This window comes from Megascapheus bottae, chromosome X (assembly GCF_031878675.1).
Source record: "Megascapheus bottae isolate mThoBot1 chromosome X, mThoBot2.hap1, whole genome shotgun sequence".
NCBI lineage: Eukaryota > Metazoa > Chordata > Mammalia > Rodentia > Geomyidae > Megascapheus > Megascapheus bottae.
The window spans coordinates 16,052,782-16,079,568 of record NC_143547.1 but is presented as its reverse complement, the minus strand read 5'-3'; the positions used below and the strand labels follow the sequence as shown (position 1 = coordinate 16,079,568).

Sequence of the window (26,787 nt, the reverse complement as noted above, 5' to 3'; positions counted from 1 at the left end):
GGATGGGTTATGCTTGTAACCCTGTGAAGCACTGGAATGTTTAGAATGTTCAAAACTATTCTTTGACTACAAAAATCAGGACACCAGAAAAGCATATGACATGATCTCTGTTTATTGCAAAGCTGATGCGACCTTGGTTATGCAACAGACTTTGTGATGTTGTAAAAGTCTTTCTTGCTGGGAACTGGTGGCTCATTCCTGTAATCCAAGCTACTCAGGAGGCTGAAATCTAAAGATCATGGTTCAAAGTCAGGCCAGGCTGAAAAATCCATGAGATTCTTTTTTTATATATATTTTTATTGTAATTAATGAAGGGTTACATGATATTTGCCAGATAGATGGTGCATTAATTCCCATACATTGATACCCTTTCACATGTCTTGATCCCCATTTCCCTCCCCACCACCCCCACCACTCATCTTGTTTTCCCCGTTCCCTATCCAATTTCAAATAACCAAATACAAATATATCCGATATATCAGGTAACAAAGTGAGATACTGAGATTCTTAACCACCAGAAAAACAAAAGTGGACCTGTGGCTCAAAGTGGTAGCACACTAGCCTTGAGCAGAAAGATTCAGGATCAGTACCCAGGCCCAGAGTTCAAGCCCCATGACAGACAAAAGACAAAGAAGAAGTCCTTTCCTATGAAAGTGGAGGACAGTTACCAGATCTGCTTATGGCCAATGAGGGAATGCTGAAATCATCCTAAAGTTTGCCTTCGTAACTCAGATAGCAATTATTTTTTTCTAAATTTAAATGTGATTAACATGTATTAATTGTATAAATTAATAGGGTATATACCTTTCTTGTTGGTGTAATATATGCATGCCAACATAGATGCCATATACCTGTTTTGACTTTCAAAGAAGTTTAATTTAAATGTCTCAAGTTTGAATAGCTGAAGGGTTATGAATCCAGATTTACAGGAGTAAACTGCACACACATATAACATTGTTGCCTATTTATTACCTTGCTATCTGTTGTATAAGAATTCCTTTTAAAAAGCCTATGTCTGCTTTACAAAAGAGCTGACTCTCACCACTGAGGAATATTGTTGAACTATTTAAAACATGTAAATACCAGATTTTTTGCATGCACTGGGGCTTAAACTCAGTACCTTCAGGTCTTAATTTCACTTGCTTTTCCTATGGCTGTCATTCAATCATGCCATGGCTGCCACTAGAGCCAACTTACCACCCTGGCTTCTCCACTGGAGATGGAGTCTTGTGAACACTTCTGTTTGGGCTGATAATCCTTGGATCACTGTCTCCTGAGTAGCTAGGATTACAGTCTGGAGCCACCTCAACTCATTTAGAAGATCCTTTACATACTAAGTTAAATAACATCATGATTAAATACAGAGTATCATATAGATAAGAACAGCGATATTGATTAGGTTTTATGAAGGGAGTTGTTTGGAGAATAGAACAAAACTTTTTTTCTGGAAAGGAATTTTGGAACAGTTAAATAAAGTGAAATATAAAGTCAAGAAACAAAATATCGTTTAGGAATTAGTAAACACATTTTTCTGTGAGAGTCTATTCCACATTTTCTGAGAAAAAAACTATTCATTGCCACTAGGGTAAAGTGAGTGACTCAAAGAAATTTAAATGACATTTGCTTGGTACTTGGAAAATAATTGAATCTTCAGAAAAGAGATGATCAAGGTTGTGTTCTGTATTTAGAAATAGGAATCCACTGAGATATTTCAGGGTGATTAGAGTGAAAAGACAGTTATTTTACTTTATTTCAGGTGGTTAGAGTGAAAAGACAGTTATTTTACTTTATTTCATTTTTATGGTAATTGAGGTGATAAGGATTTTAGGATAGCAGTGGGGGAAAGAAGAAAGCAACAGTGACTCCAGAAGGTTTCTTATGGAGTAAGAAATGCACTGGATGTCTTTAGTTGACACTTCTAATCCTAGTTACTGATACCTGAGGGTCACAGTTTGAAGCCATCCCAAATAGGGACATCTGTAAGACTCTGATCTCCAATTAACCTCCCAAAAGTCAGAAGTGCAAAGCAATAGCACTCAGGTCTAGAGTTCAAGCCCCAGGCCCAGTGAACACACACACACACACACACACACACACACACACACACACACGCACGCACGCACGCACAGAAGAGTTGCCTGAAAGTGGTGGTATATTGGATTTTTTTAAAAAAAGAAATATTAGCTGGGTGCAGTGGCTCATGGCTATAATCCTAGCTACTCAGGAGGCTGAGATCTGAGGATCAAAGTTCAAAGCCAGTCAGGGCACAAAAGGACCTGAGAGTCTTATCTCCAATTAAGCTCTAGAAAACCGGAAATGGGGCTTGTCTCAAGGGTAGGGCAATAGCCTTGTGCTGAAGAATTTAGGGACAGTGCCCAGGCCAAGTTCAAGCCCCATGACCATCCCCCCCCAACAAAATAAATAAATATATAAAAATAAAAATATAAGATGCCTTCTGGATTTGAAGGTTAGAGAATGACAGAACATTAAAAGTGTAATAACACTGAACAAAATAGGAACTTTCAAATTGATTGGAGGCCATGTGAGCTAGATAGAAATTGTAGTGATTTATTTACATATTGATAGTTCATCTTCTTATAAAATTTATTTTTGGCAGCTCATATAGGTATAGTGATTTAAATAGTATACTATAAGTATTTTCAGTAGTCTTCTCCGAAGACGTGTGAAGCACGCTATTATATTCATTGTGCAGATGAACCTGAGAGATCATAGGTGTTTTGCTCATATGTCATAGCTAGAATTTAAATGTGGTTTTAACTCTTAAACCAATGGCTTAGTCCCTGAGGTATACTTAGGTGACAGTGACATTTTAAAGAAGAAATACCATAAAGATATTTGAAAAGGGAAAGATTTTGAGCCAACAACGTGATAAAAAGATTTACTCATTTTTTCATTGTGCCATAGAATGATGTACTTGGCAGGTTCTTATCGTCTATGGACCAAGTTTAATATGGATATATCCTGCCTTTGCATCCTTAAAGAGTCTGTTTTTTATTTAGCCTTGCAACATTAGCAGGAACAAGGACTACTGTTGTTGCTTTTAAAAATGAAGAAACTGAAACTTCAGGGAAGTTAATGTCAATTTCTCAAAGCATACTGGGAGACTAGAGTGATGAAGAGAAATACAGTTAAGATCATATGACTTTGAGTATTACTCCTTTAAACCTTAGATTCTTTACTTTTAAGATGTAACTGAGGCAAGAGTTTCAAAGTTGGAGGTAATTACTTGTGGTGTGAATGAAAGGCCTTGGGTGCTTCCTCAGTTTGCTTGCTCACAGCTGCTATTCTGCCACTTGAGCCACTCTCTTCCCTGTTCTTTACTGATTAATTGGAGATGGAGTTTCACAGGCTTTGTTGCCCAGACTGGCTTCAAGTTTGATCCTCCAGATCTTAGCTTTCTGCGTAACTAGGATTATAGGTATGTAACCCAGTTTATGAATTTTCCATATGCCTTACTAATATATAGAAAAAAACTCAAGAAATACCTGTTATTACTACTATCATGACTAGGGTTCACCAGTCTCTGATTTTGGGCTTTCTTAGAAAAGGACAGAAGAGATACAAGCTGGGTCTGATAAGAAAGTGGAAGTTAATTAGGCTTGCTTTGCTTGTTGGCTTTATGATGTGTGTTGAGTTTTAAAAATATCAAACATTGAAAGGAGGTAACATTAAAACTTTCCCTCTCATCCTTGGTATAACTCCCCCCAGTCTCACCTGCCCTGTGTTGCCTTTGGGTTGTGTTTTATGTGTACATAAGCAGACGTATGTAAAACTGTATTTGTTTTTTTCAGTACTAGTGTTTGAACTCAGAGCTTTATGCTTGACAGACATATGCTGTACTACTTGAACCATGTCTCTAGATCTTTTTGCTCATGTTATTTTTCAGGTAGGGTTCCATATTTTGCACTTGCCAGCCTTGATATTTATCCTATTTATACTTTCTGTCCTCTGCCATTATGCTCAGCATGCCCATAGTCTACTGTTAAGACAAGGTCTTGTAAATTTTTTTGCGAAGACTAGTCTCTGACCATGATCCCCCAAATATTAGCCTCCTAAGTAGTTAAGATTACAGATGTTTGCCTGGCTATGCCTTTTTAATACTTTGGAAGTATAGCAGACACAGTGTTCTGGTGTTCTATTCTTTCGTGATATCACCTGTTTATATTATTAAACTGAAGGTTTTTCATCTCTAAAATAACAGACTGGCAGACTGTGAATCAAAACCTAGTCTACAGAAAGTTATGTTAATATCTTCATTGGACAAAAACCTGGAAATAAATGTAGGAAGTGTAAAGTCTGCAACTAGTGGCCTTTAAATTAAACCAGGACAACCAAATCTTTAAAAATGGAAACTGACTCTCATTATTTTAAAAAACCAAACAAATCATTATGCAAATGAGAAATTAAAATTATCATCTAAAGTACAGAAAAGATGAATTATTTTATCTGCTGGCACATTTAAGGCAGTGTCTAGGACTTGGCTTCTCAATTCAGAAATAAGCCCGTTTGTCTATACTTTATTATAATCAAAAAGTTCATATCGTCAGTTTCTGACATCCTCTTATAACAGTTCAACAGTTCATTTCAGAACACCCATGCCTTTATATGTCAGGCTGGTTGAGAGAAGAGCTGAATCATAACTTAAGAAAATTCCAACGTCTAGGAGTTACTCTAAGTTAGGAGAAGATTAGCTCCTACTGGCTTCTGGGAAAATTAGTTTTTCCAGTGAGATGCTTGTCATGGTTAAAGAAATTCATGGGCTCACTGTTCAAATTGGAGCCCTTAAGCTGAAAGAGTAAGTTTGAAGTCCTGCTTAGAATGAGCCTTTGTATTTTGTTCTCTGGCTCTGTCAGAGAAGGGATGCTGCCCTAGGAGAGTCTTGGCTTCTACTCTTTCTTTTTTCTTAGCTGATTAGGGAACCCAGAACAAGTTACTAAGAGCTTTTCAACCTTTGCTTTGCCATTTGGAAGCTTGAAAATTAAGAATTAGAAATTTTTAGTTTTAAGGCTCTGCATATTCATCTTTTTATTTAATAAAATTATAGATATTGAGATTACATGTTACTTATATACTTACGGAAATTACATGTAAACATTTAAATATATAAATATGTGTCCCAAAGAACATTCATAATAAAGAGATAGTAACAAATTAAAATGGCTGAAGGAATTATTTGTCTATTAATCATTAAATCTTTCATCAGTTAAACAAGAACCACATTTCTTGCCTTGGGACAAGATTTAGGCCTTCTGAACTTACCCTCAGGCTGTGTTCCAAAACTTTATTTGTATATTATTTATTATATATATCAGAGATGGTGGTTAGATCTTCAAGTCAAATAATTGTATTTAACCCTTAGAGTACCTGATATACTGTACCGTGATAGAATGAAACATGTTTCTATGGCAACAAAATACATTTTATGATAGAAATTATACAAATTCAAACTGTAGGCATTGATTTTTCTATTGAAAAGTATCTCTGAATAAGGACTATATACTCCAATTACCTTGCTCTGTCACCCCATCACTCCACTCCATTGACCATATGTGCCTCTCTTTGTAGGGTCCTTAGACATTGTTTTTGTGCAAAGGTTCTGATGATAGCTCAGTTTTCCTACTATATGTGTCATCTTTTGCCCTCTGCTCTGAATGATGCTTTTTTTCTCAGAGTCCTGCTCATCACCCCTCTTACTCATCAGAATTGCCAGCTATTAAAAAGAATGTCCACTACAACAAAATGCTTGACTTAGGCAACTTCTGAGAAAGAGAGATTGTTTTGTGCTCACAGATTTGAAAGAGCACAATTAAGGACTCTGAATATATTTGAGCCTTTAGTCAAGGTAGATCTTCATGCTGCCAGAGCAATGATTATGAGAGAAGATAGATGCCCTTTGAAGGTATGCTTGCAATGACTTACAACCAGGCTTCACAACCAGACTTCACCATTTCTAATTGGGCCATCTTGCAGATGAAGCCTTCATTATAGACCTTTTGGTACTACTCATCGAAACCACAGCACCAACACACTGAACAAGGGAAGACACATCTCCTATAGTATAGAAGTAAGGGAAGTCATCAAAGGCACTGGATATCTATGACCTCAAATCTAGGCTGTGGGTTAGAACTTCAGGGAGTTATTAACCATTTCTGGGCTTTTTTGTTTATCTTTTGTGGATTGGGTAATACAGAATGCAGGACATTGTGAAGACTCAATCACATCAGGTACATGCACCATCTACCCTTGAGTCACTGATAATCATTCATGCCATAGAACTCTTTTTTCATTTTTTAAAATTTATTTATACTTCTTGTCAGGGTAATGTATAGAGGGGTTACAGTTACATTCATCAGGTAGTAGGTGCATTACTTCTCACACATTGATACCACTTCTCATGTTTTCATCCCTATTTCCCTCCACCAGCCCCTTCCCAAACATTTTGTTTTCCCCCCTTCCCTTTCCTATTTCAAATAAACAAATAACATATATACAATATACCAGGTAACAGAATTAGATACAGTAACAATATGAGATTAACCAAAGGGCAACAAAGAGAAGAGAAATAACATAGGACATTAAGAACAACAATCACACAAGATAAAGCTCTTTTTTCCATATCCTAGAGATACTTTCATTTAATCTCATCCTATATGACCCCATATACCTAGGTTTTGAACTATTATGATCCTCTCCTAGGAGAATCCTAGATGTGTACTAATTATTACAAACAAGTGAGGGAAACCATGGGGCCTATGTTCCTTTGGGTCTGGCTTACTTCACTTAATATGATTTTTTCCAAGTCTTTCCATTTCCTTACAAATGCGGAGATGTCATTCTTTCTGATAGCAGCATAGAATTCCATTGTGTATAAATACCACATCTTGTTGATCCAATCATCTATTGAGGGTCATCAGGGTTGGTTCCATATCTTTGCTATGGTAAATAGTACTGTAATGAACAAAGTCATGGTAGTGGCTTTCATATGTCCTCGTTTCTGGACATTTGGGTAAATGCCAAGTAGTGGAATTGCTGGGTCATAGGGGAGCTCTATGTTTTGTCTTTTGGGGAACTGCCATACTGCTTTCCATAGTGGTTGAACGAGTTTTCACTCCCACCAACAGTGTAGTAGTGATTCCTCCTGGCCACATCCCCTCCAGCATCTGTTGTTATTAGATTTTTGATCATGGCCATTCTAACTGGTGTGAGGTGGAATCTTAGAGTTGTTTTGATTTGCATTTCTTTTATGGCCAGAGATGTCAAGCATTTCTTCATGTGTCTATAGGCCATTCTTATTTCTTCTTCAGAGAAGTCTCTAAGTCTTTGGCCCATCTTTTAATGGAATGGTTGTTTCTTTGGGGATTTGTTTCAGAGAGATGCAGTTTTTATAGCTGTAGATATATTTTAGATATGAGGCCCTTGTCTATTTCATGGCTAATGAGTCTTGAGTTTGGGGTGCAGCTTAGTAATATAGTAGTTGCCTAGCCTGTGCAATGTCTTGGTTTCCATCCCAGCTTGCAAAAATAAAGAGAGAAGGGGAAGGAGAAGGAAAGAAAGAAGGTAAAAGAATCTTTTCCCATTAACACTTAGCATCCTGTTTATACATTAAGTCTATTGAGCTGACCTGCAGAAGGACAAATGGGGACCCTTCAGGCATCCCCCCCTTTATTAAAAGCACTTTGATCAGAGGAAGGGACAGTTTAGTATCTAATTAAGAACCATTAATTTTATGGTAATTGGAGCTAAGTGATTGGTATTTTTTCTTACAAATTAGTGTCATTAGCCGGGTCTAATAATTAGTATTTGTCCCCCCCCCAAAGTTCATGGAACTCTTCAAAGAAAACTTCATGCTCTGACACATAGTTTATTTTATAGATTGGAGTCATTTCACATGTTTCCCCCCCAAAGAGGATACAAAACACAAATATAAGCATATTTTACTATGTTTCTAGATATGCTTAAAAACCTAGCATGTTTACCATTTTGACTAATTATTCATACTTAATGATTCAACAGATTTTCTTTCAGCTCTCAACAACAATAATAAACAACAACAAAACCATTTATTTTTCTTAATATGACTACAGTGTAGTAGCAGCCTAAGGCAGAAATGTTGCAGTTTTGTTTTTTCTTTTGTGCGAGATGGTTAAATTAGTTTTTGTAATGGGAAATAAGGTCAGATTTCCATTGTTGTTCACTTGGCATCCACTTTATTAATGAAGATTTTGTTCAGGATAAAGCAGTAAATTTGAGTTTCAAAACAGCAATAGTTGAAACTCTCAAAACTTTGAAAAAAATTACAATCTTCAGAGCTAAGGAGAGATGAGTATATGAATATGTCCAAATGAATTAAAATTAGTTAATGCTAAGTGTTCAAACTCACCTGGATATCAATTCCCAGAAGAATAATGTATATGCTTTAAAATTCAGATCCATTTATCAACCTGAGTATAGTCAAACATGTGAATATCTTGTTTAAAACAAATGGAGCTCATTGCTAGAAAAATCTTTGCCTTTGTGAGGACCTGGCTCTATTTCTAGCAACACAAAGCAACAAAAATGAAAACAAATCACTCTGTATAGATCTATTTATGTCTAGAAAAGTACCTTATCCATAGAAATCCTCTTGTTGCAAGCATTTAATTAACTGTCATGTTAATCTGTCTCAGTGGTCCCACCTGGTAGCCAAGCTGAGGTTACCCTGGGACCCAAACTCTCTTCATTGCTGACTTCTTTTCTCCACCACAAGGAATATTACAGACATGAATGATGCTCCTTGTACAATCTAATAGGAAGTCGGGAGACAGGCAGTAGACAGCTGTGGAAGAGTTCAGTGATGCTGCCAGCAGAGATGTGGGTTGCTGTCAATTCTGCTGTACCATTTATACAAAAGTGACTTTTTCTTAGTAATAGGGATGGAATCCAGAGCCTTATACATCCTCAGCAAGCACTAGACCACTAAGCTACATCCCCAGCCCTGGCAAGTGACTTTTGACCTGTTGGTTTCAGATGACTGATTGAAAGAGAAAAAACTTGAGGTGGTAAACCTTTCTATTCAAATATCCTTGTAAGTATTAGCCAAAACTCTGTATGGCAGCCCCTAACTGGATGGGAGAATTGAGATTGTCCAGCCTTTATAGTTGAGACAGGCCAGGAAATAAGAATTTGGGAAAAGATCATTAGGTGAATTAACCCATTCTGTGCCATGGTTAGTTGCACTATCCTTGTTGGTAATAATCATTCTGTATAGATCATATTGTTTATTCTTTTATTTTTTTATCATAGTGTTGATAACTTCATTAAGTTTGTTTCCAAAAAGGAGCTCCAGTTCAGGATGTCAAGAATAAGCAAGTGTAGGGCCAGAAGCTCACGCCTGTAATCCTAGCTAGGAAAGAGCCTGAGATCTGAGGATAGTGGTTCAAAGCCAGCCTGGGCACTAAAGTCCATGAGACTCTTTTCTCCAATTAACCCACTAAAAAACCAGGAGTGAGGCTGTGGCTCAAAGGCAGGGTGGTAGCCTTGAGATGAAGAGCTCAAAGACAGCACCCAGGCCCATAGTTCAAGCCTCATGACCCACAAAAATAAATAAATAAAAATAAGAGGTCAGGATTTTGGCCTAATGCTAGAGTGCTTGCCAAGCATACACTAATACCTGGGTTTTATTCCTTGGTACCACATGCATAGAAAATGCCAGAAGTGGTGCTGTGGCTCAAGTGGTAGATCTCTAGCCTGGAGAAAGCCCAAGGACACTGCTGAGGTCCTGAGTTCAAGCCCCAGGACTGGCAAAATAAATAAGCAAGTGTAGTGGAAAATTATATTATTTGAAGAAAAATCAGATGTAAAATTTATGTCATCAGCACAGCTTATGTCTGGTAAAAGCAAGGAAGTCCATTTTGTATTTTTTTAAAAATTATAAACCTGTTGAGCATCACTATTTATTGCCATAGGTGCCAAGAGTTCAAATTATCCTGACACAATCTCTTTTACTTATCCTTATTTTCCATTCATGTAGAAATAAAAAATAAACCGCTATCAAATTACTTACATCACTCTTATCAGTAGTTATATATTTAAGCTTAATTATGTTTTCAGTATTTAAGTTTGCTTTAGATAAGCCTCTGTGGGCTTAAAAACTAATCATTGTTTTATGAGTAACATGACTTATACGGAAAAATTTCAATTTCATTACCCTTAGGAATGTCCCTTGGGGACCAGGAGTGTTGCCTAGTGGTAGAGTGCCCTTGCTCCGATTCCTCTCTACCACCCAATTCCTCTCTACCACATATACAGAAAAAGCTGAAGGACAATGCTCAGGCCTGAGTGCAAGTCCCAGGACTGACAAAATAAAAGAATGTTCTCTGGAATATTGCCTACACTGTGGCAAAAACTGCTTTTGTGTTTGATGGATAAAATGACCCATCAGTGTATTTACATGCGGTACTTTTGAATGGCTATAAGCATGTTCATGACAAATATTCTTTGCTGCACCTTTCTTTTCTTATGAAAATCTACTTCAAGGAAGAACTCTGCAAAGTCAGTTTAGCAAGAACCCTGGATTTTTACTATCTGATTACCCTCAATACCCTACAGAGGTTATTCATCTTGCATCTCTGATAGTGAATTTTGCAAGAACTCTGGAAGGTAGGTCTAGCTAATATCCCTTTTTACTCCTGGTATTTCCCAGATGATAATTTTTCATACACTCAGCCTCCCACCCCACTGATCTTTTGCTATAGATTGCCACATCTTTGCTGATATTCCAAACTGAGCCTCATTTTACACTGAGGTCTCTTCTCCTTATCCTAATAAAGCTCTACATGAAGTATTTTTAACCCATTTCACTCCTGCCAGATCTGATTTTTCTTTTGACAGTCATATAAGTGGAGTTTTGCATGTGTAGATTGTGTAACTCATCAGGAATATTCAATTCCTGTACTGATTTTGTGCAGATGAGTCTAACTTTTTGAGTACTTTAGATACCAGAATCTTTAATCTATAAGTTAAATAATAAGCTCATAATAGCACATGAATAAATGTTGGTTAATTGTAAATGTATAATTGTTGCTTCATGAAATAAGACTTGACAATGAGTCATTTGTCTACTTGACCATTTATTTTTTAACTGAAGCAGTATTTTGGAACCCAAAGAATTAATAGTTGGAAAGTTTGGGGAAACCCTGTAACAAATGTTCCTCCAAAGTAATCTCAGTGAAAGCCAGATAATAGTAAGTTATTGGAAGAAAGGTACAGTTAAAGACTTTGACCTGTTCCTTAAATTGTAAAGCCTTGGGGAGAATAAGGGAGTGGCCTGGCACAGGTTAGAATGGAAAACAAAAGTCTCCCGGGGCTTTGCTGGAAATTTAAATTTAAACTGAAGGTGGCTTGTTGGAAACTGGGACGACCAGAAATGCACTTGTTAGGCTGATTATTGTCACATAAGAATGTGGGATCTTTCTAAACAGTGCAGATCTACTAGACTACTGGTAATCATTAGATATTTAACTAGTGGCAAATCATTAACAATTAAAAAAATTGGTCAGGTGAGCCTGTGCCACCCACTCTGTCTAAAACAAACAACAACAAAAGAAATGTGCAAACTAAATTCAACTAGGTTCTGACCTCAGATCTGCCAGTTACACCAGAAGTAACCTGAAAGAGATCAGAGTGTTGGGATAAAGACCCCACATTGACTTCTGGGAAGATAAGGATGTAGAAATAACTAAGCTGAGGAAGTCAGGGCAAGGTTGGAATGTTAACACTTAGAAAAATGTAGTTGAAACTTGTAACACTGAAAATGGAAAAAGGTGGAGTTAGTATTAAAAACAGATGCAGAAATTTAACCATTCATTTTCATTATTAAAGGTGTGTTTTCCACAAATTTCCCATCTGTGGAAAAAGTCTCAAGTTCAATACCCAGTATGGGGAAAAATTAATCTTGTCAACCATGACAGTGACCTGTGTGGCCTATCAAAAGAGAGAATAGAAGGAAATGACTGATTTGGCATGGTGTGTTAATTAGGACATGAAGACAGTGACAGATGACAGTGCTGGGGATGTGGCTCAGGGTTTCCATTGTAGAGCCCTTGCCTAGCATGCACAAGGCTGTGGGTTCTACCCTACCCCAGTGCTAAACAAAAAAGACAGAAAAGAAAATGTCTAAATGACTAAATATGGAATCCAGAAGTAAGAATTAAAGGCAAGAAAGGATTTATTTTTCTTTCAGTGTACTAGAAAATAACTTGGCTCTCTGTGTTCAGTATATTTTCCCACTCTTCAAGGTCTTTGCTCCTGATTTAAGCTCTCTAGGGTTTAACCACCAGCCTTTTGTCAGGGCCTAGCAGCAAGTGGCTAGCATGCTCTCCATGATGTTACAGAGAAGGTAAAGTTTAGGGCTTAATGACTTAAATCCAGGCTTTGTATTTCCACTGTTTCCAGGAACCTGGAACAACTGGATTCTGAGGCTACTTAGTTGCTAGCTCCTTCCACCTGCCTACTCGGTCCTCCTTCCTGCCCCTCCCTGCTCATTAACATGCATTTCTCTGGTCCCTTACATTCATTACCAGCAGAACACTTTTGAAGCTTCCAAGATTCAGAAGCTCTGGTTTGTTCTCATCTCCTGTTTTATTTGTTTAAATGTCATTTGGAATTTCTGTTCTGTCCTTCTAATTTCAGGAATAATGAGAGAGAAACGAGCCTGTTCCATATGCTGTATTTAAATAACTCAAGACCTTAATTCCTTAATGCCATGGCAATGTCCTGTCATTAGCTTTTCCCATCATACTTGTTAGACCTTACCTGGGGCTAACTCTCTCAGTCGACATTTCAACAATATTGGCCTTTTAGGATTTCTGTTCTCTGCTTCAGAGCTGTTTTGTACAATTGGAACTCTTGCTTCTGTGCTTTGCCTACTCTTTAACTGGCTAGTTCCCATCATGCTTCACGCCTTTGTGTCAGCTTCACTTTCAAAGAGAAACCTGCCTGACATGTGTTTCCCTATGTGCATGACTTCATCCCTTCCAGTGTGTTTACTTTACCCTTTCCAACAGTACTCGTGGATATTTGTTTATTAACCATCATCCTTGACTAGACTGCAAACTCAATGAGTGCAGAGATCTGTTATAGTTACTTGTGTACTCCATGTATTTGGCATGTTTCTTGGCATATAGTACATGCTCAGTAAATACTGAAGGGATTAAAAAAGGATTATGACAGATTAATCTTTTTAAGAGCTATGTAACATCCAAAATGCCTAGGTATGATGGTACTTGCATATAATCTCATTACTCCAGAGGCTAAAGCACACAGTCAATGAGTTCAAGGCTAGTCTGGTTCAAAAGACAATTGAACATGTAAGTGTATATGTATAGTAAGTAAGTATATTATGAAGTAATTGACAGTTGAGAATGGCTGCTTACTAGCAAAACTGCTTTTGAGCTTTTTAAAAGGCATCCACCTACACATATTCATCCTTACTGAGTGTTGCATGAATGTGTGCGTATGTACGTGTGTGCGTGTGTGCATGTGTTTATACAGGCAAGTGTGTATAGTACTTGCTTCCTGGGAATTAGCACCCTGTTTCTATTCCTCTCCCTTATCATTGTTTGGAGATTACTTCATTAGATTCTGTAATCAAACTCATGGAGATAAGACTTTACATATTTAATACAGTGCATTACCCTGTACAGATAGGCAAAAAATAGACTCAACATTTCTAGACTAACACATCTATTAATCAATTTCTGTACAATGCCAACTTAACACACTAAACTGGGCTACTTCTTTTCCAAAGTTGACAAAACAGCTAAAATTTACTTTATAGTTATACACACACACACACACACACACACACACACGCACACACAGACCAGTAATATCAGTATATTATGCATCAATAGCAGCCATAGCTTTTCTAGGTTTTACAATATCTGAACAAAATCCAGTTCCTTCTTGATTTGAAGATTGAGCAAGAAGAACATGGCACATCATTGTGTCTATGACAGCTTTTCATTACCTTGTCAAGTCCCAGAAATGGCCAGAAAGTAAGTGTAGATCCTCTTCCTGCAAAAGTTATATTGCTGTTTGATACAGAAGCTGGAACCACAAAGCTTTTTTTTAACGAGAGTGAACTGCCAATAACCAAAAGTCATTTGAATTTCAGCTATTAGGATTGCTCAAAAGTGGTGAGTAACAGGGAGCCAGATGGCCTTACCTTAAAAATCTACAACCAGCATTTTATACTAGCTTTTATTTCGGTTAAACTTCTTAGATATTTCGTTTATCCATAACCCATTTTCCTTTCCCTCAATTCTAAGTATTCTACATTTTATGACCAACTAGATACTTTAGTAGAAGAATTTTGGAAAGTCACTAGTAGCCAATAAGTAATCTGAATTTTACATCTGGAAACAGTGTGACAATGATTAAATACCCACAGACTGTAGTTCATGCAAGTCTAAATTCTCAATTCCTACTCACCTATGTCATGAGATTATTTTTTGCCTTTCAAATAAAGTTCTATATTGACGATGAGTTTTAATGAGTTTAAAATGTAAAAGACCTCCAATATATGTTCAAAATATAGGCCAAATGTGATATTACTTTTTCTAGCAATTCTTTATTAGTATATTTTGGAATTCTTGGTCTGTTCTTCAAGAGTTTCCTATAATTCTAATTCTGACACTTAGACATCTTGGCTTAATTTGATTTTTGAAGCCATATTTTATTTAAGTTATTCAGTTCATCTCTAGCCTTTTAAGACCTAGGTCTTTTTCCAGTTTAGTGAGTTTGACTTTGACTTGGTGAAAATGCTATTTGTCATGTAGAGAGTCGAATAGAACATTGTAGGAAGAGAGAGGCTGGAGAATCAGATAATTATATTTTGAAGCATATCACTTTCCCTTAATAGAAGGAGTGTGTGGGGAACTCTGCCTTATTTTGCCTTTTTCAGAAAGTTTGGGAAATTATTTAAATTTATGTACAATAGTAGTTGATGTACATTGATTGCTTAGCACTGAATTTGGAACTCTACTAACAATGTCAAACTTCCTCTCAATTTTATTTTTTACCCCGGATCACCTGGGATATTGGGATGAAATTCCTTCTGGGAAATAGAGGTGATAGGAAAACACAAAATCCACACCACTGATTTATCTATTGGAATAATCTTTAGCTATATAATCTTTCCACTCATTAAATTTACGAAGTCATTACCATTCTTTCTACCTAGTAGATAAGCATACTAAAATGTTTGGCCTTTCCAAAAATGGTCCCCAAAGTCATTGGAAAGCAAGCTTTCTTTGTTTTAAATTCTGGACGTCGGACTGTCAGAGATAGGTGGCTTTTGTCAGTACTATTAAAAGATAGAAATGAAGAGATTTCAGGTTTTCTTTCTCATACCTTCCATATAGTTCTGTGACTGTACTATGTTTAAGTGTGTTTCCAAGTGTACTTCAAGAATATATCCCATTTGTGTAGGTTTGTAACCAGAACTTAATGAATTAGTTTTCTTTACTGTTGACTTTGATGGTTTCTACTTCCACTTGCCACAGAGTGAAAGAAAAAAAAGCCATAAAACATATATTAACCAAAGTCAACAGAAGTTGAACAAAGGGACAAATAAATCTATTACTAGTTTTCTATCTCAAAACAAAAGGTGAATGGGCCATTTCTTTAGTAAATGATTCAACTTGAGAAAGTAGATAGTTTGATATAGGCTCTTGTTCCTTAAGTTTCTAGATTTTTTTTCGCTATTTCTAGACTAGATCCGGCCGTGAATAAAAGAATACAAGTTAGGAAGAAGAATGTGCAGTCCAGCAATTTTTATCCTTCTGAAGTATGCTTTCTATCAGCTGCCATGGAAACATGGTGTAACTCATTTCTTGGATAGTTTCACTTCTCTTGAGTTCTGGCTGTGAAAGTTAGTGAGCTCATTACGAGTTGGATGTGAGTTCTAGAAAGCAGTAACTCAGGAAAATGGAGAATAGTCTCCCAAGGGAACCAAAGGGCTTAACATTCTTCCAACTGCATGCATATTTTCTCCATGTAGTTATATCCAGCTTCAGCCCCAGACAGGTCACATTCTTTGCAGCTGCGTCCCATCATCTTACACATTTTCACAAGTCCTCTTATCTCTTCTAGCTGGAGGGTAGAGGAGGGGAGATGCTGTAGACTCCTTTGCAATACATGCTGACTGAAACAAGGCCAGCAGTTAACTCTTCTGGGGCACTAGGATTCGGTTCCAATCCATTGATGATCTGTAGCTGTGTACTAGAAACTAGCCATTTTTTCCTGCTATGTTCTTTTGGTTTTGCTGAATCACTATACAAGGATCAGTTGGATTATAGTGCTTAGAAAAGTGGTGGCAGAAGGTTTGTTCTTTGCAGCGAGTTGGAAATATGATGTAAGGGTCTCAGGGAGGATTAACAGGAGGCAGAATGTGTCATAATGAGAAGCTTTGGAGAAAAGGAGAAGTTTCAACTCCTTTAGGGAAGCTGAGAGCATTCCTAGAGCAAGAATGTTCCCGATGCTTGTCTCTTGATATTGTTCCCTAGAGATCCACACCCTGATCAAATTTGGATCATCCTTTTCTCTCACTTGAGTCTCTAGTTTCTGGAGTTTGCCAGTTCTAGATTTGAGCTGTGAGAGTTTGATGGAGTTTGTGACCTCATTTGGGCCGTTTGTTCTGAATTCTGAATAGAACCAGGAAAATGTGAAAGAGGAAATGAGTTGAAGTAATAAAAGAGGGTCCTTAGTTATACAAAACAAGTAAGCTAAGAAGCAGTGCAAATAAGGATTGCAAAGAAGAAGGAAAAGAAGAGAAAACTTGAGCCAGTATCTTATAGAAAGATGTTTCTTTGGCACATAGCTCACACTCAACATTTTTATGTAAGTAAATGAATACAAGAAAATTTGTAGTTGGAAACCCACACTTTAGAAACTGCTACTGACTATTGTTAAGGAAAAATCGATCTGCATTTTTTCATATGAAAATTGCATTTCATATTTTATCAAGAGTCTATGTGGACAGATGCTGGTGATTCACATCTGTACTACTAGCTGCTCAGGAGGATAAGATCTGAAGATCTGGATTTTATGTCAGCCATAAAAGTCTCAGATTCTTATCTCCTATTAATCAGTAAAAAGCCAGAAGTAGAGCTGTGGTTCAAGTCATAGACCACCACTTTTGAGTGAAAAAACTAAGGGATAGTGCTTAGGCTTGGTGTTCAAGCCTTAGTATTGATACACACACACACACACACACACACACACACACACACACACACACACGCACGCAGCCTATGTTACTCAATTATAAGTATGAATGAAGCATCTATATATTAGCAGGAACACTGAGTAATTATACCTACCTAGAGGGGAAGGCCAAAGTTTATTTAAAAAAACATTGGTAGATTAATGCTACAAAACAACTTTTACCAGGAGTTATATAAGAGCACCCCAAAAAGTCAAGCAGTGATGACTGTGAAAAAAAGATACAAAGAAGAGTCAGGTCTTTGGAGAAGAGAGAAAGAAGGACAGCGAAGAGATACTTAAAAGCTGCTTTCTTCACACATCTTGGCCACCTGGTTATACTGAAAACAAGGCTCCAAATAAACTTAGTCATGTACAAACATTTATTTTCCAGTAGACACAAAATAAGGTTAGAGTCTATACCAAAGGCACAGGAAAGTCACAGTTCTGCCTTTTTTTAAAAAGTGGTCATCATAATAAGATCACAGTGTACACTGGCCGCAGTTCTTGATCACAGTAGTTCTCGAAGTTTGGCTCTTAGGCCTTGCAGCATCAGTATCATTTGCAAACTTGTTAGGAATGCAGATTCTAAACGTCTTCCCTCCTTTTTGGTTCAGAATATTTAGGTCTCGAACCTGGGAAGTCTTCCAGGTTGATGTCCATGTATACTCAAGTTTAGAAACCATTGATCTTTTTACAAGGATCTGTCAGTCATTTAATTGAATTCTGGCAACTGAGAATCCATTGAAGAACAGCTGGCCAGTTTGGATTCCAGCCAAGGGAACCATTTCTAAAGTGATAGGACCTTCTAGAGTCCTCTTAAGTTGTGATAATGTAAAGGCAGGGAATGTTTCCAAATCTTTTCAACAATCTTCATATTTTGCTAACCACTGATATCACCAACACAAGCCCGTCTAACATTAATTAAGATAATTAATGAAACCCTGGTGTAATCAGAGCTAAATATAGCTGCAGCACTTACAGTGGCTGCCTCTGGAGTAAGGCTTTTTGATTAATTGCCAGCCAGCCACCCCTGGAGTGTGCATTCTTGATTAAGACAACTGACTGCCTCTACAGTGTACCTTAAGCTAACACACTCATATATCATATTATGCTGTCCACATGAGCATTTTTAAACTCTTAGAATTTACTTTATTAAGACATAATTTAAATGCTATACAAGATTTCCATTTTTAAATGTTCAATTTGAGTTTGGGCAAACATACACACTCATGCAACAACCATACAAATCCAAGAACGTGTGTTTCAGTCACCTAGAAAATGCCTTTGTGTTCCTTTCTGATTTCTTCTCCCCCAAGTCACCCTGGGCTACCATTTGTCCCATAGATAAGTTTCACCTATTCTATCATTTCACATAAATGGAGTAACTATCTTCATGTTTTAAAAATCAGTTTATATTTTGTGCTATCGGTACTTAATACCTTTTCTTTACAGAGCAATATTCATTACATCACTAACAAATTGGTTTATCAATTACCCTGATTGTTTGTTTATTTTATAATTACAAATAAATTTTGTATGGATGTTTATGTACCCACTATTGATGGATATGTGTTTTTATTTCTTTAGTGTAAATATTTAGGACTTGGGTATGTGGGTCATAAAATATGTTTAATTTGATAAACTGCTAAACAAGTTTCCAAAGTTGTCATGTTTTACATTCTTACCAGCAATGTACAAGAATTTCAGTTGCTCTATCTTGCCATTGTTTTACATTGCCTCTGTGTGTGTGTGTGTGTGTGTGTGTGTGTGTGTGTGTGTGTGTGTGTTTACATGCACATGCATACGCATGCTTGGTTGCACACTTGCACTTCATTCCTGAGGCTTGAACTTAGGGACTAGGTGCTGTCTCTGAGCTCTTTTGCTCCATTACTTGAGGAACAGCTTTGCATCTGGGCTTTTGATGGCGAATTGTTGATAAGCGACTCAGGGACTTTCCTGATCAGGCTGGCTTTGAATGTGATCCTCTGAGCCCAGCCTCCTGAGTAGATAGAATTATAAGCATAAGCCATAGGTGCCAGCTGGTATTGCCAGTTTTTAAAAACAAAATTTATGCTAACTAGTTTTAAAATAAGCCATGTTACACACTGTTTTTCTTTCCCTAATTTAAATCCAGGCTTGTATGTTTGGTTTCTGCAAAGCCATAAAGCAAATAATGCTGATCCAAGTGACTTAGATATGGATTAAAGTTTTTCTCTCTTCCTAATATCACAATGGAATTGGTCTTATGGGTGCCTGTTGATTACAGCATTTGGTTGTGTTTGCTCTCAAATGTTTTCTTTCATTCCTTTGTTCATTTATTCATTCAGTCTATCTGTCCTTCACTATATTAAACCTGATTTTTTAGAGAACATTTGTATATTAACTTTTTGGGAAATAGAAGTAAGTGATTGGGTTCTTAAAAAGGAATTTAAGGGAGCTGGGTTCCTGAAACATACATACATAAAAACATAAGGAAAGAAATGCAGCCTGGTGTATATCAAAGCTTGTTCAGACTGGAATAAAAGAATCATCTAAATATAGCTTCATGACTAAAAATCAGTTGACTAAATGAATGAGTTATTACACTTTACTGAATATTAGAATTGCACCTTAGAATACGAAGCTTAGTTGGTCAAAGAATACAAAATTACAGTTAGCAGAAATAAGTTCAAAATATCTATTTGACAGAATAGTGAATAAAACCAATGATGTTATATTATTTCTTGAAAATGCTAAGAGAGTGGTTGTTAAGTGTTCTCACAGTGAGAGGTAATGTTAATTATCTAGATTTAGCCATTCCTTTATGTATATATAAACCTTAAATGTCATGTTGTATTTGCCAAATACATGTAATTTTATGTCCATTAGAAGAAATGTATGTTGATTTCAGATCCAGTTGTATTTACACACACACATACACACACACACACACACACACACACACACACATACACATAGACACAATGTAAAAAATAAGTGCTGACAGCCCCTCAGGAACTTGGAAGGCAGAAGGCAAGAGGAGGAAGATCATAAGTTCAAGGCCAAGACCCAAAGGAACATAGGGTCCATTGTTTCCCTCATTTGTAATAATTAGTACACATCTAGGACTCTCCTAGCAGAGGATTACAATAGCGCAAAACCTATGTACATAAGGCCATATAGGACGAGACTAAATGAAATGAACTCTAGGATATGGAAACAAGAGGTTTATTTTGTGTGATTGTTATTCTTAATGTACTATGTTAGTTTTCTTCTCTTTTTTTCCCTATGGCTAATCTTATGTTGTTACTGTATCTGACTTTTTCACCTGGTATATTGTATATACGTTTCTTTGTTTATTTGAAATATGGATGGGAAGGGGGAAACAAAATGATTGGGAGGGGACAAACACATGAGAAAGGGTATCAATGTGTGAGAAGTAATGCACCTACTATCTGTTGAATGTAACTGTAACCCCTCTATACATTATCTTGACAATAAAATGAGAGAGAGAGAGAGAGAGAGAGAGAGAAAGAAAGAAAGAAAGAAAGAAAGAAATAAAGAAAGAAAGAAAATAAGTTCAAGACCAGCCTGAGATAAAAGAAAGCTCAAGGCCAGCCTGAGATCCATGACAAGACCTTCTTGTAAAAACAAAACAAAACAACAAAAATAAATCATGTTAACAGGATATATCTTTTAATTAGATAGGATTACTGATTATTCACTTTTATGTATAATTTTTAATTTCTACATTTTCCACAGTGAACACATATACTTTTTGTAACCAGCAAAGTTGTAATACTACTTACTACTTGAGTGTTTGCTAAAGTCTTATAGCTATTTCAGTAATTTATCCTTTGTCCTCACCAGCCTTGTGTAGAAGATTCACTACAGCAAATCGAGATTGTAATCTAGGGAGAAAAACAGTGCCTGCCTTTCCTTTTCCCTTTGAGAACCAGGACTACATGAATGCCCGCAGGCTCTGCCACTGTAGTCCCTCACAGAACTGAACTTTCTTAATTGTCAAGGGACAAAAGGATTTTTTTGGTAACCCTTAACAAACAGTATTTTACCTCCCAATGTTTGGAACGCAGACACAAGAAAATTTTCTTAGTCTATTTTTGAGGTTGTGGCAAGTCATTGGAGGCTTTCTCTCTGCTTTCTGATGAAATAACAAATGATCTTTGTTTCCTTTATTTTTTAGCTGACCTGAATAATGTCAGGTTCTCAGCTTACAGGACTGCCATGAAACTCCGAAGACTACAGAAGGCCCTTTGCTGTAAGTATTAGCTACAATTTGAAGACCTTCATAATTGTTCATTGCTTAAAGACCAAAATGTGTTGGAGATACTTTCATATGAATAGCTGTTACAAGTCCTGTTGCAATACAGAATTCAGTTTTCAAATTCTCTTTAGTATCTGTATAGACTATTACATTTAACAATACAATTTTAATATTCTTTAGTTACTTATGTTAAATTAATAAGATAATGATACTCTTCTTTCCCAAAGAATATCATTAGTGTCCATAATTATCTTTATGAAACTGAAATTATCTCCTCCCTATTCTGTCTTCATTTTTTTTCCTCAATAGGGTATTTCATATTAGAAGGTGAAGACTGTTTGGTCAAAACCAACTTTATAGATGTGTGTGGTTTATTGATTTGAATGCTAAGTTCAAATGAATACTGTAATAAAGAAAACTAACTGTATTGTCTTATTTTGAAGAAATAAAATAATATTGGGAAATATTGAAGTGTTTTATAGATCTGTTTTCCATAAAGCAAATTATAGTATACTGTAGTTTTAGTTTGTCCATAGGTAGTGATATGATTATGAAAACATCAGGCATTAGTCCCTACTACAAAGGAACCCACAATCCAATAAGGGATATTCAAAGTGTCTATGAAAACTGGAAATGTAGGCAAAAGATATATATATATATATATATAATGCTTTCAGTTGGTAAAAACATAAAGTGATAATTGTCTCTATGCTTAGGCTGAGGCAATGAGGAAAAGTAAAAAACATAGCCCAATATCATACATGTAGTTACATTTGAGAGTGGAAGAATGGGGTACTCTGTGAATATCTTTCTGCATGTGGTAAGGGTCAAAGAAGGGTTTGCTTAAAGTGTAAGGTAGGTGAGTACAGAGAATAAGTAAAATTTTCCTCTTGGAAAAGTGTTCTAGTCACAAGAAAGACTATGATCTGAGGCCTGAATGACAAAGAAAGCATGATGAACTCTGGAACTGAAAAGACTTCCACATGGTTAAAGCACAGAATTCCAAGGAGGGCTATTGTGAAATATTAGGCTGGAGAGAGAAGCAGGACACAGATTGTGAAAGGCTTTTTCAACCCAAGTTAAAGAATTTAGAGGTCAGTGGGGAGCCATTCAAGAGATTTTAGCAAGGGGATGACACGATTAGATTTTCATTTAGAAAAATCATGCTGGCTGTGAAATAAAGCCTGGGTTGGGAGGATAGCGGGGGTTGTTGCTGACAGGAGAGAGAGGCCTGTTGCAGAAATCTAAACCAGCAACATTTTGGCCTGAATTAGCAAAGTAGAAATAGAGGTAAGTGGAGAGGGCTTAGAAATATTTATGAGATGGATTTTGCTATACCTTTCTGATTAATTTGATGTAGAGGGTGAGGGGAAGTCAAGAAAAACCCACAGGGTCTTGGGGTAGGCTGCCCTGTAAATGGTAGCCTTGGCTGGCAGAGGTTGGTTTGAAAAATTGTGTATTGTATTTCAGGAGAAATATACAGATAATATTTAGGAGCTATAGACATGATTATAATCAACTACAGGGGATTGAAAAGCTATTTGGGATAGAGCCCAAGCAGCTTACAAAAAGGACTAGAAAGGTATAGCCAGTGGTGAAGAGGGAAATTCCCAAGAGGCAGCACCAGTGTATGGAAAGAAAGAAGGGACAGTAGGTTCAAGCCCATGCTAAGCAACAGAAGCTTTGAATTTAGGTGGAAGCTTGATAGTTAGGAGGAAGTAGGATCAAGGAGAGAAATAGAAGAAGAGAGAGGGGGCTGGGAACGTGGCCTAGTGGTTATAGTGCTTGCCTCACATGCAAGAAGCTGTGGGTTCAATTCCTTGGAACCACATACACAGAAGAAGCCAGAAGTGGTTCTGTGCCGCAAATGGTAGAGCGCTAGCCTTGAGAAAGCCTAAGGACAATGCCCAAGCCCTGAGTTCAAGCCCTAGGACTGGCAAAAAAAAAAAAGAAGAGATGGTGAACACCCGAAGGCCAAGAGTTGGAGTCACAGAGAAGCATTGATGAGAATTATTTCAATGGTAGCCTGGTTCTGAGTGATTTGTTCTAGGGTGGCCATTTAAGTAGGTGGCAAAGTAGATTAGATGTGAATTTCCTAGAAAGTTAAGAAACAGGCTGGAGGGATACATGAAGGATCCATGTCAATGTAGAAATCATCCCAAAGTTGGGGCCAAAACTGAGGAAGAAAGAAGGTCCATGAGCCTTGGCCACCATGTCTTCAGTAATGAAAGAGTTCAACTATGAGCTCTGCAGAAGAAGATAGTAAGGTAGTCAAGGAACCTCTGATATGTGGTTCTTACACTGAGATGGAAACATCCTAGAAGTGAGATTGTTTGAAAGAAGAGCTCTTTCATCTTATCGGTGTATCCAATGCTTAACACAAAACAAGGCACAGAACAGTGCTCAATCTATTTTCATGGAAAGAATGTATGAAAGTCAGTGGAGGCTCCCATATGCTTAAGAGATTATTGCCTGAAGTTATCATTTCTCACGTATATAGCTGCCAAGTTTAAGTGGTTTATAAAAGGCTCCCTGTGCCTAAGATTTCCTTAGGGACCAGTTAATATACCAAAGCCAGCACAAAGCATTTGGGAGTGGAGGTGGAGTCAGGGGGCTGGATGGAGAGTCTGCTGTTTTTCTTCTCTTGACCATTTCCCATCCCAGAGGTAGTGCTTTGTTTTGATAAAGGGGCAATTAGGAAATGATTGTTCAAAAGTGATATACAGCCGGGAATCTGGCCTAGTGGTAGAGTGCTTAGCATGCACAAAGCTCTGGGTTGGATTCCTTGCTACCACATACATAGAAAAAAACAGAAGTGGTGCTGTGGCTCAAGTGGGTACAGCAGTAGCCTTGAGAAAGCCCAAGGACAGTGCCCAGGTTCTGAGTTCAAGCCCTGGACTGAAAAAATAAAAGTGCTATAGAATATTCTTAGAAGGTATAGCAACAAAAGCCATATAATGAGTGATTGTTGTCCTTAATGTACTATGTTATCTCTCATCTCTTTTGCTGTCCCTTGGTTCTCATATTGTTACAGTATCTTACCTTGTTATCTGTTATATTTTATATATGTTTATTGGTTATTTGAAATAGGGTAGGGAAGGGGGGAAAACAAGATGTGGGGTGGGGGTGGGTGGAGGGAAATGGGGACCAAGACATGAGTGTCAATGTTTGTGAAGTAATGCACCTTCTGTCTGTTGAATATAATGTAACCCTTCTATTAGTTACAATAAAAATATATGAAAAAAAGAATATTCTTAGAAAGCACTAAAAGTTTAGAAGAGATCCCTAGCTGTTCCATGTTATGTCATGAAAATGCTCAGAAATAGACTACATGGAAAGGTTTACAATGTCTTGTGATTATAACTGCTTTTCCATATTGTTTCTTGTAACCCTTGATTTGGGTGTTGTTTAATTTTCCTGTTCAAAAAGAATTCTGTTCACTTATGTATTTTCTTGTCTGCCATTTCATCTTGTGTTAAAATTTCTGATAAATATTGAGAAAATGGGGGAATTAGATGTAAAAAATGCTGGCCATTCAAAGGGAAAGCTTTAGGATTAAGTCAAGCTCTGAATGTAGAGTGATTTCTTTAAATGTTTCCTTTTCAGCAGATTTGAAATTCTCAGCATTTCTTTTTGGAGTATAACTTTTCCCATAGTTGAAAGAAATTCAAGGGTAGCAAAATAAGGATGTATTTATCTAAATTAGGCACTACATTCTCAAGAATTAAGAGTATGGTGAGTAGTAAGAATATATAAAGTAAAACATTCTGCCAATTCTTTTTATTACTGAAAACCTGTGTGGTCCAATTACTTCGTAATTTTTCAATAGGTATTTTGAGAATTTCCTTTTAATTTTGTATTTGCTTAGGCTTATTTTCTAGTGTTGTTATTTCTAGTGCCTGCAAAGTCATGAAAAAGGGCTGTTTGTGGTACAGTCAAATAAAATTTGTCATGGCTACCTTTTCCTACTGATATCTGTTTCTACTAACTATTACATTAATGGTTATTAATGATCTCAGAGATTTTATGATGCCAGTGAAGAGTTTGAATTATAGATGTTTTAGAAAATATGTACTGTACCCTTAAACATGTGATCTTAGTTTTGTTTTACTTTCTTAACAAACTTCTAATATTGTAGAAAATCATATACACAATTTTTCACGACAAGAATTTGCTACCTAAGTCAAAAGCAACACCATTGTCCTTTAGCATCCCCAATTTCTAATGTTTAATGAATATTTGTGTGTTTGCTGTGCAATGTAGTATTTAATGTACATGACTCCATAGTACCTTTGAACACATTATGAATGAAAATTAAGCTTGATAGAAAAGAAAGACAAAGAAAAATTCTTGGTGAGAAGACTTTATAAGTTGGATCATGCTACTGATACTCAAGTGAAAGTTATAAAGATCACCTAAGGCTTCCTTTCTCTTTGTGTGGTTCTAATGACATTCCATAAATGTATGGCTTCTAAAATCCAAAATATAGCCAACATTTAAGAGTTCAAATACACTTAAAATCAAATTAATTTACTACTGTGGGGATATTAGAGAGAAATGAGGACATGAAGTTAATCTATTCTATTTTATAAATATGATGAATATTTTACTTAAAACAAAAAATTGGCTTCTGTTCATCAATATAATCACACATTATAGACATTTGGTATAGCCTGGAGATTTCTTAATGAAATCAAAACTTCAGAACTAGCTTAGTGCTGTTGGCTCACACCTGTAATGCTAGGCTATTCAAGAGGCTGAAAACTGCAAGACTGCATTTCAAAGCCAGCTTTGGGGGAAAAAAAAAACCTGCAAGATTCTATCTCCAGTTAACCAGCAAAAAAGCTGAGTTGGAGACATAGCTCAAGTAGTAAAGCACAAGCCAATCAAGCAAGTCAATCCAGAACTTCAGGACCTTGAGTTCAAGCACCAGTACTGACACCAAAAACTAAAAAACTCAGACTTCTGAACTTACTGTTGCTACAACAAAGCAAGTAAAAACATAATGCCTTCCTTCCTGGACACACAGTACCCTGGCTAAAATAGGCATTAAATAGAATTTTATTGTTAATGAAGACTAACAGGAACACAAGGACCCACAATGATATGCACTGTCCTGCAGCCATAAGCTGCCTCACAACAAGGAGTCTCCAGAGGCAGTGTTATTATATTGTATATCCCCTACAAAAATCAAATTTTACCCTACATCATCTAGTATTTTTCTTTTTTTTTTTGGTAAGTCATGGGGCTTGAAC

General features: G+C 36.7%; 1 protein-coding gene across 5 annotated transcripts in view; it reads left to right on the top strand.

The window, feature by feature from the left end:
• Dmd (dystrophin) overlaps window positions 1-26,787 on the top strand; it is a 1,999,854-nt gene that overhangs the window by 1,864,636 nt on the left and 108,431 nt on the right. For all 5 annotated transcript variants that reach the window (XM_090326714.1, XM_090326711.1, XM_090326710.1 and 2 more), the window contains one exon: window positions 21,452-21,526. In XM_090326714.1, the coding sequence (XP_090182840.1) occupies window positions 21,452-21,526 (75 nt within the window). The remainder of the gene's footprint in view (window positions 1-21,451; window positions 21,527-26,787) is intronic.